The 18259-nt window shown below is 41.9% G+C and overlaps 2 protein-coding genes across 3 annotated transcripts in view; one reads left to right on the top strand and one right to left on the bottom strand.

Moving 5' to 3' along the window:
* Positions 1 to 18259, bottom strand: part of tsc2 (TSC complex subunit 2) — a 103386-nt gene that overhangs the window by 62407 nt on the left and 22720 nt on the right. The window lies entirely within an intron of this gene.
* Positions 1154 to 18259, top strand: part of LOC133539177 (Na(+)/H(+) exchange regulatory cofactor NHE-RF2) — a 31313-nt gene continuing 14207 nt past the window's right edge. Inside the window, exons 1-2 of the mRNA XM_061881313.1 lie at positions 1154 to 1748; positions 7053 to 7358. Coding sequence (XP_061737297.1) covers positions 1542 to 1748; positions 7053 to 7358 — 513 coding nt within the window. The 5' untranslated portion in view covers positions 1154 to 1541. The remainder of the gene's footprint in view (positions 1749 to 7052; positions 7359 to 18259) is intronic.

The raw sequence follows: 18259 nt of genomic DNA, 5'->3' as shown, positions 1-18259 counted from the left end.
TGGACTGGACTCTCGCGACTGTGTTGGATCCATTATGGATTGAACTTTCACAGTATCTTGTTGGATCCGCTCGACATCCATTGCTTTCCTCCTCTCCAAGGTTCTCATAGTCATCATTGTCACCAATGTCCCACTGGGTGTGAGTTTTCCTTGCCCTTCTGTGGGCCTACCGAGGATGTGGTAGTGGTTTGTGCAGCCCTTTGAGACACTAGTGATTCAGGGCTATATAAGTAAACATTGATTGATAGTTCGAGATGCTACCTCAGTAGAAGCATTTAAGTCTCATCTTAAAACTCATCTGTATACTCTAGCCTTTAAATAGACCTCCTTTTTAGACCAGTTGATCTGCCGCTTCTTTTCTTTCTCCTATGTCCCCCCCTCCCTTGTGGAGGGGGTCCGGTCCGATGACCATGGATGAAGTACTGACTGTCCAGAGTCGAGACCCAGGATGGACCGCTCGTCGGGACCCAGGATGGACCGCTCGCCTGTATCGGTTGGGGACATCTCTACGCTGCTGATCCGCTTGAGATGGTTTCCTGTGGACGGGACTCTCACTGCTGTCTTGGAGCCACTATGGATTGAACTTTCACAGTATCATGTTAGACCCGCTCGACATCCATTGCTTTCGGTCCCCTAGAGGGGGGGGGGTTGCCCACATCTGAGGTCCTCTCCAAGGTTTCTCATAGTCAGCATTGTCACTGGCGTCCCACTGAATGTGAATTCTCCCTGCCCACTGGGTGTGAGTTTTCCTTGCCCTTTTGTGGGTTCTTCCGAGGATGTTGTAGTCGTAATGATTTGTGCAGTCCTTTGAGACATTTGTGATTTGGGGCTATATAAATAAACATTGATTGATTGATTGATTGATTTTCATCTAAAAAAGGCTGCAGTTGTGCCAAAACACATTTCTCCAAAATATTTGACACAAAAGGTCATTTGGAAATGGGCCGATAATTTGACAAATTTGTCGGATCAAGACTTGTTTTTTTTAATCAAAGGCTCAACATTTCTAGATATATAGACACTCATACACATACATACAGTGTGCATGAGTTCAGTTGGAGTGCCCTGCGTCCTTGGCTGTGCGTCAATTGGATGTGTTGTTGTTGACGCCTCCTCCTCACACAGCAGGAAACCCGCCCATCTGACAAGGACAATTAAGTCTTATGTCTGAGGAGCAGCTTTCTAATCTCTGATCTCTGATAACACTCTCCCATGCCTGGGGTTTTGCCCCCTGTCCCTGATTTTTCAACTTCTACTTGACGCATACCTTTGCGCGCTCATGCATGTCCACCTGGATTTAGTTTGCATGGTGGATTTAGTTTGCATGGTGGCTTAAGCGTTCGTTAGTTTTAGCCTGTTTTTTTATCCGCACTTTGGATGATTGTGGATGACTAATCATGCGTAACTGTGATGATCTTTTGGGCACAGGAGCCCTGAGTCGTGTTGGATTAAGAGTCCGTGACCCCCTGCTGCTTCTGGATCAAGCGCCTGTCTATTCTCTCACATCACTTGCACCTGTTTGCTGCCTTTGACTTGCCGGCATGGAGAGCGAGCTGAGACCCAGGGTGTGCTACCTGGTCAAAACAGAACGAGGGTACGGATTCCATCTTCACGGTGAGAAGAACAAAGGTGGACAGTTCATACGAAAAGTAGAGGCCGGTTCCTCAGCCGAGCTGGCCGGGCTGAGACCTGGGGATCGAGTCGTGGAGGTGAACGGGGAGAACGTGGAGAAGGAAAGCCATCATCAGGTGAGTTAGTGTTTCAGGTGGGTTTTTAGAAAAACATCACCTGTAAAGAGGAAACAAAATATCGTATACCTGTTGGACAGCTTTTGCTTTGCCTCGGGAGCAGGTGGGGGCCATTTAAATGGGTCAATGGGAGCCTTGTCTCAAGGGGATCATGTTTAAAGTATGTTATTATATACACTTCACTGATGTACGATGTGAATAAATGTGCTTCATCTCCAAATTGTCATCCCCATTTGTGTCATGTTGCAGTTTTTTCCAATTGCTTACACACTCAATTTTAAATTGTCACACAGTTAACCAAATTCTACACACAGAAAACAAAACCACTGTGCAGATTTGCCTAATATTAGGCATAGACTCCGTTTCAAAGTTTTTGCAAAGTATTACACACCTTCCCATCTTGCACACATATACAGGTAATGATTCTGATACACATATCTTAAAATCTTGTACACAGATAACGATTGTGACACACCCATTTTCACACTTTACACACACTAGGATTGTGATACACATCTTTATCTCCAGATTTTTTTTTTCAAACCTTGCTGTTGCCTAAATCTGCACATGTAGCCTAGACCAGTGGTTCTCAACCTTTTTTCAGTGATGTACCCCCTGTGAACATTTTTTTTAATTCAAGTACCCCTAATCAGAGCAAAGCATTTCTGGTTGGAAAAAAAGAGATAAAGAAGTAAAATACAGCACGATGTCATCAGTTTCTGATTTATTGTATTGTACAACAGTGCAAAATATTGCTCATTTGTAGTGGTCTTGAACTATTTGGAAAAAAAGATATAAAAACAACTAAATGTTGTTGAATAATAAACAAGTGATTCAATTATGAATAAAACATTATACACATAGAAGTAATCATCAACTTAAAGTGCCCTCTTTGGGGATTGTAATAGAGATCCATTTGGATTCATGAACTTAATTAAAAAAAAATATTCACACAAAAAAGAAGTCTTTAACATCAATATTTCAACTCAACATCAATATTTTCAACTCAACTCAAGAGGAAGCCGTAATACCGCCTTCCGCCACTAAAAGGGACAAGCAGTAGTGAATGGATGGCTGATTAATCACAGATTATATATTTAACAATTTTTAAAAAGCCCAATATTTGGAGTTAAATGCAATGTTATTGTCAAAATGTCTTTCGGAAGCATTTATTTATTCAATTATTTGCTGAAAACGTGTTTTATTTAAAGTCCAGACGGGGTGTATTTGGATTTTACCAGCAGGTCTCCTCACTCACCTTTGCACTGCTGCATATTTACTTGTGCAAAGCTGGACAGCCAGTCAACATCTAAATGTTCTCCAATAAACATTCATGGTTCGTTTTTCTTTTAGTCAAGTCATATGGTAAACATGGTAGGCTATAGGCTAAAGTTAAAGTACCAGTGATAGTCACACACACACTAGGTGTGGTGAAATGTGTCCTCTGTATTTGACCCATCCCCTTGTTCATCCCCTGGGAGTTGAGGGGAGCAGTGAGCAGCCCGAGAATCATTTTTGGTGATTTAACCTTCAATTCCAACCCTTGATGCTGAGTGCCAAGCAGGGAGGTAATGGCTCCCATTTTTATAGTCTTTGGTATGATCTCACAACCTACCAAACTCAGGGCGGACACTCTAACCACGAGGCCACTGAGTAAGTGGCCAAGAACTGGTCCGCTACACAGCTGATAAGCGCACAATAGCAAGCAAGCTAGACATACATTATAAGTGTCTGTAATTTAACAATATTGCAATCTAAACACCACATTGGTTAATACAAACATATCATATGCTTATAGTTGCATATTCCTGACATATACAAAGTCCCAATGGCAGAAGTGTATTAGCAAGTATCCAGTGACAAACAAGTATCCAGGAAGTAACAACTTTCTGCTTTGTGAGCGTCAGTTAATACATTAGTGTGTCCCCTCTGTGTTGCCGAAAAAAACAATTCCACTTATTTATTTAAATTACGACAATGCATATTCATCAACATAGAGCAACAATGTAAATATGTGGGAGTTGGCACAATAGCTCGTTTTCATCCGTTGTCCTAAGGCAGGTTAATACAGTAAACATCCAACAGGTCAAAAGAAAACATAAATCACAAGACAAAAAAAAAAAAAAAAACATGTCAATAATCTAAAAGTGCGTGCATGTCTAATTAGTTTTCAACCACTGTTTCCGTGCCGTTTTGAATGTTAAATAGGTGTCACAGTTTCTGACATGGGCTGGCCATTTCAATTTAGATAAAACATAATTCCAATTAGGAAAGCATTGCCGGCAGTAAGTCGGACACGTTTCCAGTGAGGGTTGGACTCCGCCAAGGCTGTCCTTTGTCACCGATTCTGTTCATAACTTTTATGGACAGAATTTCTAGGCGCAGCCAAGGCGTTGAGGGGATCCGGTTTGGTGGCCACAGGATTAGGTCTCTGCTTTTTGCAGATGATGTGGTCCTGATGGCTTCATCTGGCCGGGATCTTCAGCTCTCACTGGATCGGTTCGCAGCCGAGTGTGAAGCGACCGGAATGAGAATCAGCACCTCCGCAAGTCCGAGTCCATGGTTCTCGCCCGGAAAAGGGTGGAGTGCCATCTCCGGGTTGGGGAGGAGACCCTGCCCCAAGTGGAGGAGTTCAAGTACCTAGGAGTCTTGTTCACGAGTGGGGGAAGAGTGGATCGTGAGATCGACAGGCGGATCGGTGCGGCGTCTTCAGTAATGCGGACGTTGTATCGATCCGTTGTGGTGAAGAAGGAGCTGAGCCGGAAGGCAAAGCTCTCAATTTACCGGTCGATCTACGTTCCCATCCTCACCTATGGTCATGAGCTTTGGGCCATGACCGAAAGGATAAGATCACGGGTACAAGCGGCCCAAATGAGTTTCCAGGTCTCTCCCTTAGAGATAGGGTGAGAAGCTCTGCCATCCGGGAGGAACTCAACGTAAAGCCGCTGCTCCTCCACATCGAGAGGAGCCAGATGAGGTGGTTCGGGCATCTGGTCAGGATGCCACCCGAACGCCTCCCTAGGGATCTGTTTAGGGCACGTCCAGCTGGTAGGAGGCCACGGGGAAGACCCAGGACACGTTGGGAAGACTATGTCTCCCGGCTGGCCTGGGAACGCCTCGGGATCCCCCGGGAAGAGCTAGACGAAGTGGCTGGAGATAGGGAAGCCCAGACTTCCCTGCTTAGGCTGCTGCCCCCGCGACCCGACCTCGGATAAGCGGAAGATGATGAATGGATGGATGGATGGAATAACAAATAAGTTAGTGTTTTAGTGTTAAAGTGGGCAACACATGGCACACTAACAAGGCTTAACCTATTGTTATAACAATCTACAAGGTTAATATAGGTGGCTTCTCTTTCTTCCCCTCCATTTATCTGCTTTCTGTTGTATTTCAAGTTATCATTACATATATGTATTGTTGAATTTGAACAACCGTATTGTTGACAATAGAGGTAAATTATCGGTATTGTTCATTATCAATAGTGCTATTTCCATTGATATTTGTATCGCTCCCTTCGTAGCGTAATAATGCTCATTGTCATTTATGTATTATTATTTATTTCACTAACTGCTTCTTTGCTATCACTTTTACTATCATATTTGTACATATCCTATTCCTGATGTTGCTCTATTGTTGTTGTTGTTGTCGCTGTCGTTATTTTGTTTGCTGTTGTTTCTGTTTTATCCCCTTCTTGTCGCCACAATTTACCCCTCGTCTTCCTTTTTTTCTCTTTCTATCCCCTTTAATAAAGTCAAATACAGATAAGGCAACAAGAGAAGTATCGTACGCTTCTCTTTTGTAAAGTCAATCAATCAATTAATGTTTATTTATTTAGCCCCAAATCACAAATGTCTCAAAGGACTGCACAAATCATTACGACTACAACATCCTCGGAAGTACATTTGTACAGCCGATATGGGCATCTACATCAACTATATGATTTACCATGAATTAGCATGAATTGATTTACGTGGACCCCGACTTAAAAAAGTTTAAACAAACTTATTGGGGTGTTACCATTTAGTGGTGAATTGTACGGAATATGTACTGTACTGTGCAATCTACTAATAAAAGTATCATCAATTTGCCTGAGAAGCTGGACAGGACAAAATAAATACATCAAATAAGTTAGTCTTTTTCCACACCTACCATTGTTTTCTGTTTGACTAGTTTCACGTGATCAAACCTATTCTAACATCCGGTAGTGAAAAAGTTGTAACGGGACTCTTCTACTTCTAATTTTTATTGATGAGAGGCCTGCTACCATGAATTGATTAACGTGGACCCCGACTTAAACAAGTTGAAAAACTTATTCGGGGTGTTACCATTTAGTGGTCAATTGTACTGAACTGTGTGAGCCACTAATAAAAGTATCAATCAATCAATCAATCTATAAGACATTCTAAACATACCGTGAAAGCAGCTCAAGACTTTTCGAAAGCAAAGACTTTGAATGGCCTGATTTCACACTAATAGAGGATGCTTTTCATTTGTTCATCCATTTCCTTCCGGGTGGTATAGCTCGGTTGGTAGAGTGGCCGTGCCAGCAACCTGAGGGTTGCAGGTTCGATTCCCGCTTCCGCCATCCTTAGTCACTGCCGTTGTGTCCTTGGGCAAGACACTTTACCCACCTGCTCCCAGTGCCACCCACACTGCTTTAAATGTAACTTAGATATTGGGTGTCACTTTGTAAAGTGCTTTGAGTCACTAGAGAAAAGCGCTATATAAATATAATTCACTTCACTTCCGCTTACACGGGTCGCGGGGGTAGCAGTCTCAGTAGCGAAAACCCAGACTTCACACTTGGGGGGGACACCAAGCCATTCCAATGTCCTCTGGTCGACCTTAGGGCCTCCTTCTGACAGGGCAAGCCTGAAAGACCACACCAGGAGTCAATACGGCTCCTAGACAGACGGTTGCAAGCAATAGTGTCTGGCAAATCATCCAGGACAGTCAATACGGCTCCTAGACAGACGGTTGCAAGCAATAGTGTCTGGCAAATCATCCAGGACAGTCAATACGGCTCCTAGACAGACGGTTGCAAGCAATAGTGTCTGGCAAATCATCCAGGACAGTCAATACGGCTCCTAGACAGACGGTTGCAAGCAATAGTGTCTGGCAAATCATCCAGGACAGTCAATACGGCTCCTAGACAGATGGTTGCAAGCAATAGTGTCTGGCAAATCATCCAGGAAACACAAAAACCGGTCACATCCATGGAATCCAGACTACATCCATTGTCCAAATTGTGACAACAACCCCTGACAAGCCTCTTCAAGACTAACAAATATCTACTGTGTGCAGGTGGTAGAGCGTATCCGAGAAGTTCCTCATCGTACCAGACTATTGGTAGTGGATCGATATACCGACGACTACCTCCAGAGCTGTGGCTTGGAGTGCACAGAGGATTTAGCCATCGAGATGGGATCCCTCTCCCCGCGTCCCTCGCCTGGGCCCTCACCCTCTACCTACCCCGTTCCCCGAGTGATTTCACCCAAGTCCCCCAAATCTGACGACACACTTCCTGCTGCAGACTCGCCCGCTCTCGCGTTCCTTCGAGGCAAGGTCAAGAGCTTCTCTTTGACATCGAGCTCTGTGACGGATACAGAGGTAAGGCACTAAAAAGTATGCAAAAGTGTGTCATAGACATAGTCGCTTTACGGGGAGCATGTACGTAATTGGGGAAGGTTGACATTTAAAAGCCAGTTTTTGTCCCTAGTAGTGTTGTCCCGATACCAATATTTTGGTACCGGTACCAAAATTATTTTCTTTTTTGGTACTTTTCAAAATAAAGGGGACCACAAAAAATGTCACTGGCTGAACTTAAACAAAAATCTTAGGGTACATTAAGCATATGTTTCTTATTGCAAGTTTGTCCTTAAATAAAATAGTGAATATACAAGACAACTTGTCTTTTATTAGTGAAGTGAATTGTATTTATACAGCGCTTTTCTCTAGTGACTCAAAGCGCTTTACATAGTGAAAAAAGATTGGCAACACTAAATGGTCCCTAGTGTGTGAATGTGAGTGTGAATGTTGTCTATCTGTGTTGGCGACTTGTCCAGGGTGTACACCGCCTTCGGCCCGATTGTAGCTGAGATAGGCACCAGCGCCCCCCGCCACCCCAGAGGGAATAAGCGTCAGAAAATGGATGGATGGATATATATATTTTGTGTGTGTTTGTCTTGACAAAGCAGAAGACATCCAAATGTTTATACATAATTTACTGTACTTCTTGTATTCATTCCGCATTGTTACTGATGCAACAAGAGGTACAAAGTGTCCAAAGGCGGCGATGACGTCTTGATGTTCACAATGTTGCTGAGTCCGTCAGAACTTTGTTTAGCCTCCAAACAAAGTGGCGCTTGATCGTCAAGACCAGCGGCTTAATGTATTTGGCTGAATGCAGGGTAAATAGAGGTTGTCCTTTGGCTGGCTGGTGGACTTCTTTTCCACATTCTTGCATAAAATGGCTGCGATATAAACATACAAACCCCGTTTTCATATGAGTTGGGAAATTGTGTTAGATGTAAATATAAACAGAATACAATGATTTGCAAATCCTTTTCAACCCATATTCAGTTGAATATGCTACAAAGACAACATATTTAAAGTTCAAATTGATAAACATTTTTTTTTGTGCAAATAATCATTAACATTACAATTTGATGCCAGCAACATGTGACAAAGAAGTTGGGAAAGGTGGCAAAAAATACTGATAAAGTTGAGAAATTCCCCTCAAACACTTATTTGGAACATCCCCGAGGATGTTGTAGTCGTAATGATTTGTACAGTCCTTTGAGACATTTGTGATTTGGGGCTATATAAATAAACATTGATTGATTGATTGGCCGAGTGTGAAGCGGCCGGAATGAGAATCAGCACCTCCAAATCCGAGTCCATGGTTCTCTCCCGGAAAAGGGTGGAGTGCCATCTCCGGGTTGGGGATGAGACCCTGCCCCAAGTGGAGGAGTTCAAGTACCTAGGAGTCTTGTTCACGAGTGGGGGAAGAGTGGATCGTGAGATCGACAGGCGGATCGGTGCGGCGTCTTCAGTAATGCGGACGTTGTACCGATCTGTTGTGGTGAAGAAGGAGCTGAGCCGGAAGGCAAAGCTCTCAATTTACCGGTCGATCTACGTTCCCATCCTCACCTATGGTCATGAGCTTTGGGTCATGACCGAAAGGATAAGATCACGGGTACAAGCGGACGAAATGAGTTTTTCTTCCGCCGTGTGGCGGGTCTCTCCCTTAGAGATAGGGTGAGAAGCTCTGCCATCCGGGAAGAACTCAAAGTAAAGCCGCTGCTCCTCCACATCGAGAGGAGCCAGATGAGGTGGTTCGGGCATCTGGTCAGGATGCCACCCGAACGCCTCCCGAGGGAGGTGTTTAGGGCACGTCCAACCGGTAGGAGGCCACGGGGAAGACCCAGGACACGTTGGGAAGACTATGTCTCCCGGCTGGCCTGGGAACGCCTCGGGATCCCCCGGGAAGAGCTAGACGAAGTGGCTGGGGAGAGGGAAGTCTGGGCTTCCCTGCTTAGGCTGCTGCCCCCGCGACCCGACCTCGGATAAGCGGAAGAAGATGGATGGATGGATGGATGATTGATTGATTGAGGTGTGCAGGATAATTGGGTACAGGTGGGTGCCATGATTGGGTAGAAAAGCAGCTTACATGAAATGCTAAGTAATTCACAAACAAGGATGGGGCGAGGGTCACCAATTTGTAAGCAAATTGTCGAACAGTTTTAGAACAACATTTCTCAACGAGCTATTGCAAGCAATTTGGGGATTTTACCATCTACTGTCCGTAAAATCATCGAAAGGTTCAGAGAATCTGGAGAAATCACTGCACGTAAGCGATGATATTTCCTGACCGTTGATTCCTCAGGCGGTACCGCATCAAAAATAAACAGTGTGTAAAGGATATCACCACATGGGCTCAGGAACACTTCATAAAACCACTGTCAGTAACTACAGTCGGTTGCTACATCTGTAAGTGCAAGTTAAAACTCTGCTGTGCAAAGCAAAACCCATTTATCAACAAAACCAAGGAACGCCGCTGGCTTCGCTGGGCCCGAGCTCATCTAAGATGGACTGATGCAAAGTGGAAAAGTGTTCTGTGGTCTGACGAGTCCACATTTCAAATTATATTTGGAAACTGTGGACGTGGTGTCCTCCGGAACAAAGAGGAAAATAACCATCCGGATTGTTATGGGCGCGATTTATAAAAGCCAGCATGTGTGATGGTATGGGGGTGTATTAGTGCCCAAGGCATGGGTAACTTACACATCTGTGTAGGCACCATTAATGCTGAAAGGTACATACAGGTTTTGGAGCAACATATGTTGTCATCCAAGCAACGTTATCATGGACGCCCCTGATTATTTCAGCAAGACAATGCCAAGGCACGTGTTACAACAGCGTGGTTTCGTAGTAAAAGAGTGCGGGTACATTCCTGGTCCACCTGCAGTCCAGACCTGTCTCCCATCGAAAATGTGTGGCGCATTATGAAGCGTTAAATACGACAGCAGAGAACGACTAAAGCTCTACATAAAACAAGAACAGGAAAGAATTCCACTTTTAAAGCTTCAACAATTAGTTTCCTTAGTTCCCAAACGTTTATTGAGTGTTGTTAAAAGAAAAGGTGATATAACACAGTGGTGAACATGCCCTTTCCCAACTACTTTGGCACATGTTGCAGCCATGAAATTCTAAGTTAGTTATTATTTGCAAAAAAAAATAAAGTTTATGAGTTTGAACATAAAATATCTTGTCTTTGTAGTGCATTCAACTGAATATGGGTTGAAAAGGATTTGCAAATCATTGTATTCTGTTTATATTTACATCTAACACAATTTCCCAAATCATATGGAAACGGGGTTTGTAATTAGATTACCATAGTAACTAATTAGATGACCATAGTAACTAATTAGATGACCATAGTAACTAGTATATCATGCAAAAGCGCACACTCCAACCATTGAAATACTTTTCATAGTTTAAGACTTACGGTCATTTGAAAACGTAACTGCACATCATAATGGCAACTGAAGTTTCCATCTTAAAGATCTAAAAAAAATTATTTGGGAATGTCCGGCGGGCCAGCTGGAAAAGTTTTACGGGCCGCATGCGTTTCCGGGCATTAATTTGCCCACGTTTGTGTTACCAGGTTTAAAGGAACATATACAGTACATATTCTTCATATGTTCATTATTTTCACAATTACTAATTATATTGAATAAAAATTGCTTGTCAGCCAAGTCTGGCGTTAATGGTTGTCACTCACCAGTGTCTTGTATGTTACTGTAGATGATCGTTGATCTAATATATATTCAATGATTGCTAACGTTAGAAGCTAAACCCTGCCAAATCGCGATAATTAGCTGACAACACACAAAGGCAATGCATCTATGTTGCGGCGTTTACGTGCTTAAAACCAGAAGAGGGTGGGCGGGATTTAATGTTTGCAACACTTTGGTAAGTTAGCGCTCTCAAGACAGCCGCGTAAAAATTTTTGAACCGCCTGTTTAAGTATTTTATTGAAAGCATTCTATTGATCATTTTAAGAAGAAAAAATACTTTTGACAGTAGGTCCCTGTTAATATATTATAAATGATCCATTCTCACAATTAGAACGTAGGGATGGACGGATGTCCAAATACCAATTATATACATATGTTTTATAAAGTACTGCAGACGGTTTGAAAATGCTGAATTATTGCTGATGTTCTCTTAACGTTAGTTTAAGTTTGGCTCTAACTAACCAAGGGAGAAATATTCGCTAACATTCTTCAGTATGTGTTTCCTCTCTCCCACATAGGAGAGAGGAAAATAATAAATATTGTGACAACCGCAACCACATTAGAGCAGAGAGTAACCAGCTAAGGAGAGGGAATTAGCAAGTAGATTAATAAGCCTGTAAAGACGAGAATATCCACAGTGCGGCAACACGTCTGTCAGCTATAGATAGGAATGAGCATATAGACGACACACGTCTTTCAGTCGCAAGTTTATGGTGGCTGGGGCCAAAGTGTCTGAACATTCTGTGGTTTAAGAAAGCACAAAAATCAAATCAAGGATGCCTGCTCGCAATATATATATATATGCATGTATATAAGTACCAGTGTAAGAAACACAAGTGTGCTGGTGAGAACAGCAGCAGCAAATGAAACTGCAGGATTTGAAATAAACTGTCAAGACTTTCATTTTGACTTTCTAACAACATCAGCACATATAACATGTGTGACATTGTTGTTTGTCTAACTATCTGTTTAATATGATCTTTACATTTATAGATTAGATAGTTTGAAATATAAAAGTATTACTTATTTGTACTTCTAATTGTTAATAACCGCATAGATTATCACCTTTATATGATATACATATGTACTGGGGACGGCGTGGCGCAGTGGAAGAGTGGCCGTGCGCAACCCGAGGGTCACTGGTTCAAATCCCACCTAGTACCAACCTCGTCACGTCCGTTGTGTCCTGAGCAAGACACTTCACCCTTGCTCCTGATGGGTCGGGGTTAGGGCCTTGCATGGCAGCTCCCTCCATCAGTGTGTGAATGTGTGTGTGAATGGGTAAATGTGGAAGTAGTGTCAAAGCGCTTTGAGTACCTTGAAGGTAGAAAAGCGCTATACAAGTACAACCCATTTATCATTTATATATATAGTGGCCTTGTGGTTAGAGTGTCCGCCCTGAGATCAGTAGATCGTGAGTTTAAACACCAGCCAAATCATACCAAAGACTATAAAAATGGAACCCATTACCTCCCTGCTTCGCACTAAGCATCAAGGGTTGGAATTGGGGGTTAAATCACCAAAATAATTCCCGGGCGCGGCCACCGCTGCTGCTCCCTGCTCCCCTCACCTCCCAGGGGGTGAACAAGGGGATGGGTCAAATGCAGATGTTCATTTCACCACACCTACTGTGTGTGTGACAATCATTGGTACTTTAACTTTATATATACTCTATATATGGTCTGCGCACTACTATTCAAAAACCGAAAATGCTGCATCACTACATATGTCAGTAGCCAAAGGAAGTGTACAACCATCCATCCATTTTCTACCGCTTATTCCCTTCGGGGTCGCGGGGAGCGCTGGAGCCTATCTCAGCTACAATCTGTCACGTTAGGGTCGTACCTTCCAGATGCAGACAGACAACTCCGGATGACAGCGTGAGGTAGGAGATAATTTATTCATCATAAATCATAGCAAAACAGAAAACAAGCAAAAAGGATGCGTACCGATGGCACGCGGAACCTAAGGCAAAAACTTAGCACAGGAAACATGGAAACAAGAACCAGGAATATCCAAACATAACGGTTGCATGAAACAAACAATGAAGCCTGACTGAGCGTGGCGAGAAAGGTGAATAAATAGCTCTCTGATTAGTGGTCGACTGCAGGTGAGCGTGCTGACCACTAACCATAGGCAGGTGAACCCAATTAATCCCCATAGAAACCAAAACAAACCCAGAGGTGCACAAAACAGGAACTAAGGGAGTCCAAAAATAACAGAAAATAACTCAACAAAACATCATCCGGCCACGGATCATGACACAATGGGGCAGAAGGCGTCTTGTAAATATATTATAAATATAATGAATATTTAAATGTAACCAATCAATCAAGCTTTATTGCAGACTCCAACGTCCAAGTAGACTTTCAATCACATACAGTACATAAGACTAAAAAATACAGTATAAAAAGCATTATGACATAATATTAAAACAGTGCTTGTGCATATTTAATAAATGGCATCTAATAAATAAAAGCAGCAATTAAAAAAAATACATACATATATATATATAAATATATATATACGTAGGTGTGGGAAAAATCACAAGACTACTTCATCTCTACTACTTGATGAAAGCGGATACAACTTCACCCTCACCTATGAACCCACTCCAGGAAACCAACCAAAAAAGAGCAGAAAACGAAACAACATCTTCTGGTACAATCCGCCATTCATCAAAAACGTCTCAACCAATATTGGCCACAAGTTCCTCACTCTGATTGACAAACACTTCCCCAAAGGCAACACCCTAAGAAAAATATTCAACAAGAACAACATTAAATTGAGCTACAGCTGTATGAATAACATACAACAAATCATTTCAAACCACAACAAAGCAATTGCAAAAGGACTGCCTACCCCCAGACTAAACGACTCTTGAAACCAATAAGGAATGTAACCGTCGCAAGAAACCTGATTGCCCTCTCAACGGAGGGTGCTTACAAACATCAGTCGTTTACCAAGCTAAGGTAACACGCAAGGACATTAATTCATCCGACACGTACGTAGGATTAACCGAAGGAGCGTTCAAAACAAGATGGAATAATCACAACGCCTCCTTTAGAAACCAGACTTTGCGGAATTCTACAGAACTCAGCAAACACATTTGGAACCTCAAATACAATAATGTTGAATATTCTATAACATGGCAAATTCTTGCGTCCAGCACACCTTACAACAGTGGTAATAAAAGATGCAACCTATGCTTGAAAGAGAATCTGTTTATTATATATCATCCAGATCTATCATCCCTCAACAAGCGCAGTGAAATCATTTCAACATGCCGCCACAGACGGAAACACCTCCTAGGTAACACATGAGCCAATCACCACACCCTACGCCTGCTTGTACCCACCCACTCTGTGCCCTATATAAACCATTGTATGTGAATGCTTCCATTAAAATCTCCTGATGATTGAGGGAACCCCTCATGAAACAGTTCTGTAGAGATGAAGTAGTCTTGTGATTTATCCCACACCTACATATTGCGCTCTACCACGGTATCGAGCACTATTCTCTGGATAATCCAATCAAGACACACACATATACATATACATACATATATATATATATATATATATATATATATATATATATATATATACTTTAAAAGAGTCTAAACACTATCAAATACATTGAGATTATATAATATCAATATATGACATATGAACAATATACAATATAATAATACTTTACAATGTAATAGTTATATATTTTATATATATATATGTATAAAAAAAATTATTTATGAGGAAATTGAAGCCTCTGAGTCGTGATCGAATCATTAGGTACCCAAAGATGAACACATGTAGTTATGCTTACTTACGTAGAATGAAATGCGTATTTTCACATATTTTTTTTTTAGAAAATATAAAAACAATGTATCTAAAATCGGCAAATTTGCAGCATTGCAAATATTGAACCGTCAATTGTCTGAACAGTTTTGACTTTGTTTTTAATCAAAGTTTTTACTTCCTGATGCAAACCTGGCCAGGAATTGAAACCACGGATACCATAATGCCACCAAAGATACAGGATAGCAAGACAATAAATGTTAATTAAATTGTGATGACTAAATACAATAGTTATTTCCTATGCATACGCAGTGACAAATACCACATTAAATTTCATGGGTCAGGGTGTTTTGCAGTGCGTCAATTGGTTTGGGAGGATGTTACAAATATAGTAATGAGGCCAACGACAGAACTCTGCAGGATCAATGTCCCCACAGCTTGGTGACCTGCTGTCACCATAGCAATCTGTTGCCTCGGTCTTCCTCCCCGTCGCTATACAGCAGGTATAAAGAAACACTGCCAAGTGTGAATCGCATTATGCACAGCTTCATAGGATAGGATAGGATAGGATAGGATATGTCTTTATTGTCATTGCACAAGTACAACAAAACTTTGTTTTCAGCGCAAACCTGTTCAAGATTAGACAAACAAACAGTGTACAGGGTTACAGACCAAGAACGCTGATGGGTCGCCATAAGGCGCCCCGTAAAAGATGGGAAAAAGGTAAACGCTGGGTAAGGATGAGTAAAAAAAATAAAATCTAGACTGGGCTCCTAAGGGGGCCCAGTCTGGAGTGGGAAAAACCCTCCATAGCAAAGCACATATACATAAAACAAAATACATCTTGAGATATCTAGCAACAGAGGGAAGGTAGTTCAAGGGCATGGTGGTAGGCCGCAGCCCTTCAGGCGCTGACCATCCATTCATTACCCCTATGGGATTTGCGTCGATGGCGTTTGGTTGGGTAGGGGGTTGGGGAGGGGTTTGTGCATGTGTGGCATATATTTTTTCGTGGATGTGTGTGTGTGTGTGTGTGTGTGTGTGTGTGTGTGTGAAGTGAAGTGAATTTTATTTATATAGCGCTTTTCTCAAGTGACTCAAAGCGCTTTACATAGTGACACCCAATATCTAAGTTACATTTAAACCAGTGTGGGTGGCACTGGGAGCAGGTGGGTAAAGTGTCTTGCCCAAGGACACAACGGCAGTAACTAGGATGGCACAAGCGGGAATCGAACCTGCAACCCTCAAGTTGCTGGCACGGCCACTCTACCAACCGAGCTATTTCGCCCCATGTGTGTGTGTGTGTGTGTGTGTGTGTGTAAGCCCGCAGTGTGTCTCTGTTCCGCAGCCTTGATGTATAATGCAGTAGCTGGTCCAAAGTCAACAACAACAGGTGTATGTCCATGAGAGACAAAAAGGGAGTTTGTTGTGTCTTCACTCCAGTGACCTTCGGGAGAGTCTCGAAGCCAGGGAAACAATCCAAGTTAGAATGATGTGTTTACGAGTGAAAATAAAATTTGCTTTTCACTCTAAATTGTCTATGACTGGTCCTCAAAATCTGCAGGGTAGACAGTCCGATGTAATCCACAGTTCTTCCCGCATCCTCCAATCATATACAGTACCTCATATACAGGACCTCTATGGCGTTAGGTTATGTTATGTAAGTGTGCGTTGGTGTTCCCATGTTGTTGATGGGGCAGACAAGACTGTGAGAAAAGTCACAAAGCCCTCATGTTGGCTTGGTGACCAGACGGTCACTACCCTGAGGAAGCCTGACGACAGCGACTAATGCGACGACCTGGCACAGAACACGCTCCCTGCCAGCGTCATGTCATGGCCGGCAAGTCATGCAATGTGTCCAAATGTGTCGCCGGTAATTAGGATCAGGATTGTCTCTAATGTTGCTCAGACGGATCCATTCAGTTCATTCTATTCATGTCAATAAGACCTTTGTGGTAGTTACTTTGCACTTTAATGCACCTTAGTTACTTCAAAGGGCTGTTTGCAACCTGTGCAGGCAAACGTCTTAGCCAATTAGTCTACAGATGCTTGCAGATATATGTTGAAATGATCCAACTCTGAAAATACGGTATCATAATGACTTAATAATAAGATGCTACTTTTTCCACCCTCAAAAAAATCTAAAAAAAATAAGGTTTGTCTTATAGTTGGGATCTGGGGAGTTACACATGCAGACAAACAACTTTTACACAAGGAGTCAAAGCTTTTCTTCCTGTCGCTCACCTCGCACACACCATTGAACCGAAAAATCCTGGCAATCCTGGGAAAAAAAGTGTCTAAAGAAAGGTTTGAGCGAGTCAGCAATCAATTGAAGGGGAGTTTTGATGTGTGTGTATATATATATATATATATATATATATATATATATATAAATAAAACACAGAGGCTATTTCATCCCTACAAGCCTGTTTCGCAGGTTTTCTTGCTCTTCAGGGGATTTTATTGAAGTGTCACTTCAATAAAATCCCCTTTTTTAACTTTTGCTTTTTTATTAAAGTGTCACTTCAATAAGATCCCCTAAAGAGCAGGGAAACCTGCAAAACAGGCTTGCAGGGATGAAATAGCCTCTGTATTTTTTCGTGACCTAACCTGTATTCCGCTCTTCCCCAGTATTGAGCACTGTATAACGGATAAACCACAGAAACCTCCACTAATATATATATATATATATATATATATATATATATATATAAATAAAACACAGAGGCTATTTCATCCGTACAAGCCTGTTTCGAAGGTTTTCTTGCTCTTCAGGGGATTTTATTGAAGTGTCGCTTCAATAAAATCCCCTTTTTTAACTTTTGCTTTTTTATTAAAGTCTCACTTCAATAAGATCCCCTAAAGAGCAGGGAAACCTGCAAAACAGGCTTGCAGGGATGAAATAGCCTCTGTATTTTTTTGTGACCTAACCTGTATTCCGCTCTTCCCCAGTATTGAGCACTGTATAACGGATAAACCACAGAAACCTCCACTAATATATATATATATGTATATATATATATATATATATATATATATATATATATATATATATATATATATATATATATATATAAAACACAGAGGCTATTTCATCCGTACAAGCCTGTTTCGCAGGTTTTCTTGCTCTTCAGGGGATTTTATTGAAGTGTCACTTCAATAAAATCCCCTTTTTTAACTTTTGCTTTTTTATTAAAGTGTCACTTCAATAAGATCCCCTAAAGAGCAGGGAAACCTGCAAAACAGGCTTGCAGGGATGAAATAGCCTCTGTATTTTTTCGTGACCTAACCTGTATTCCGCTCTTCCCCAGTATTGAGCACTGTATAACGGATAAACCACAGAAACCTCCATTAATATATATATATATATATATATATATATATATATATATATATATATGTGTGTGTGTGT

This window comes from Nerophis ophidion, linkage group LG20 (assembly GCF_033978795.1).
Source record: "Nerophis ophidion isolate RoL-2023_Sa linkage group LG20, RoL_Noph_v1.0, whole genome shotgun sequence".
NCBI lineage: Eukaryota > Metazoa > Chordata > Actinopteri > Syngnathiformes > Syngnathidae > Nerophis > Nerophis ophidion.
This window is presented reverse-complemented; position numbering and strand designations above follow the sequence as displayed.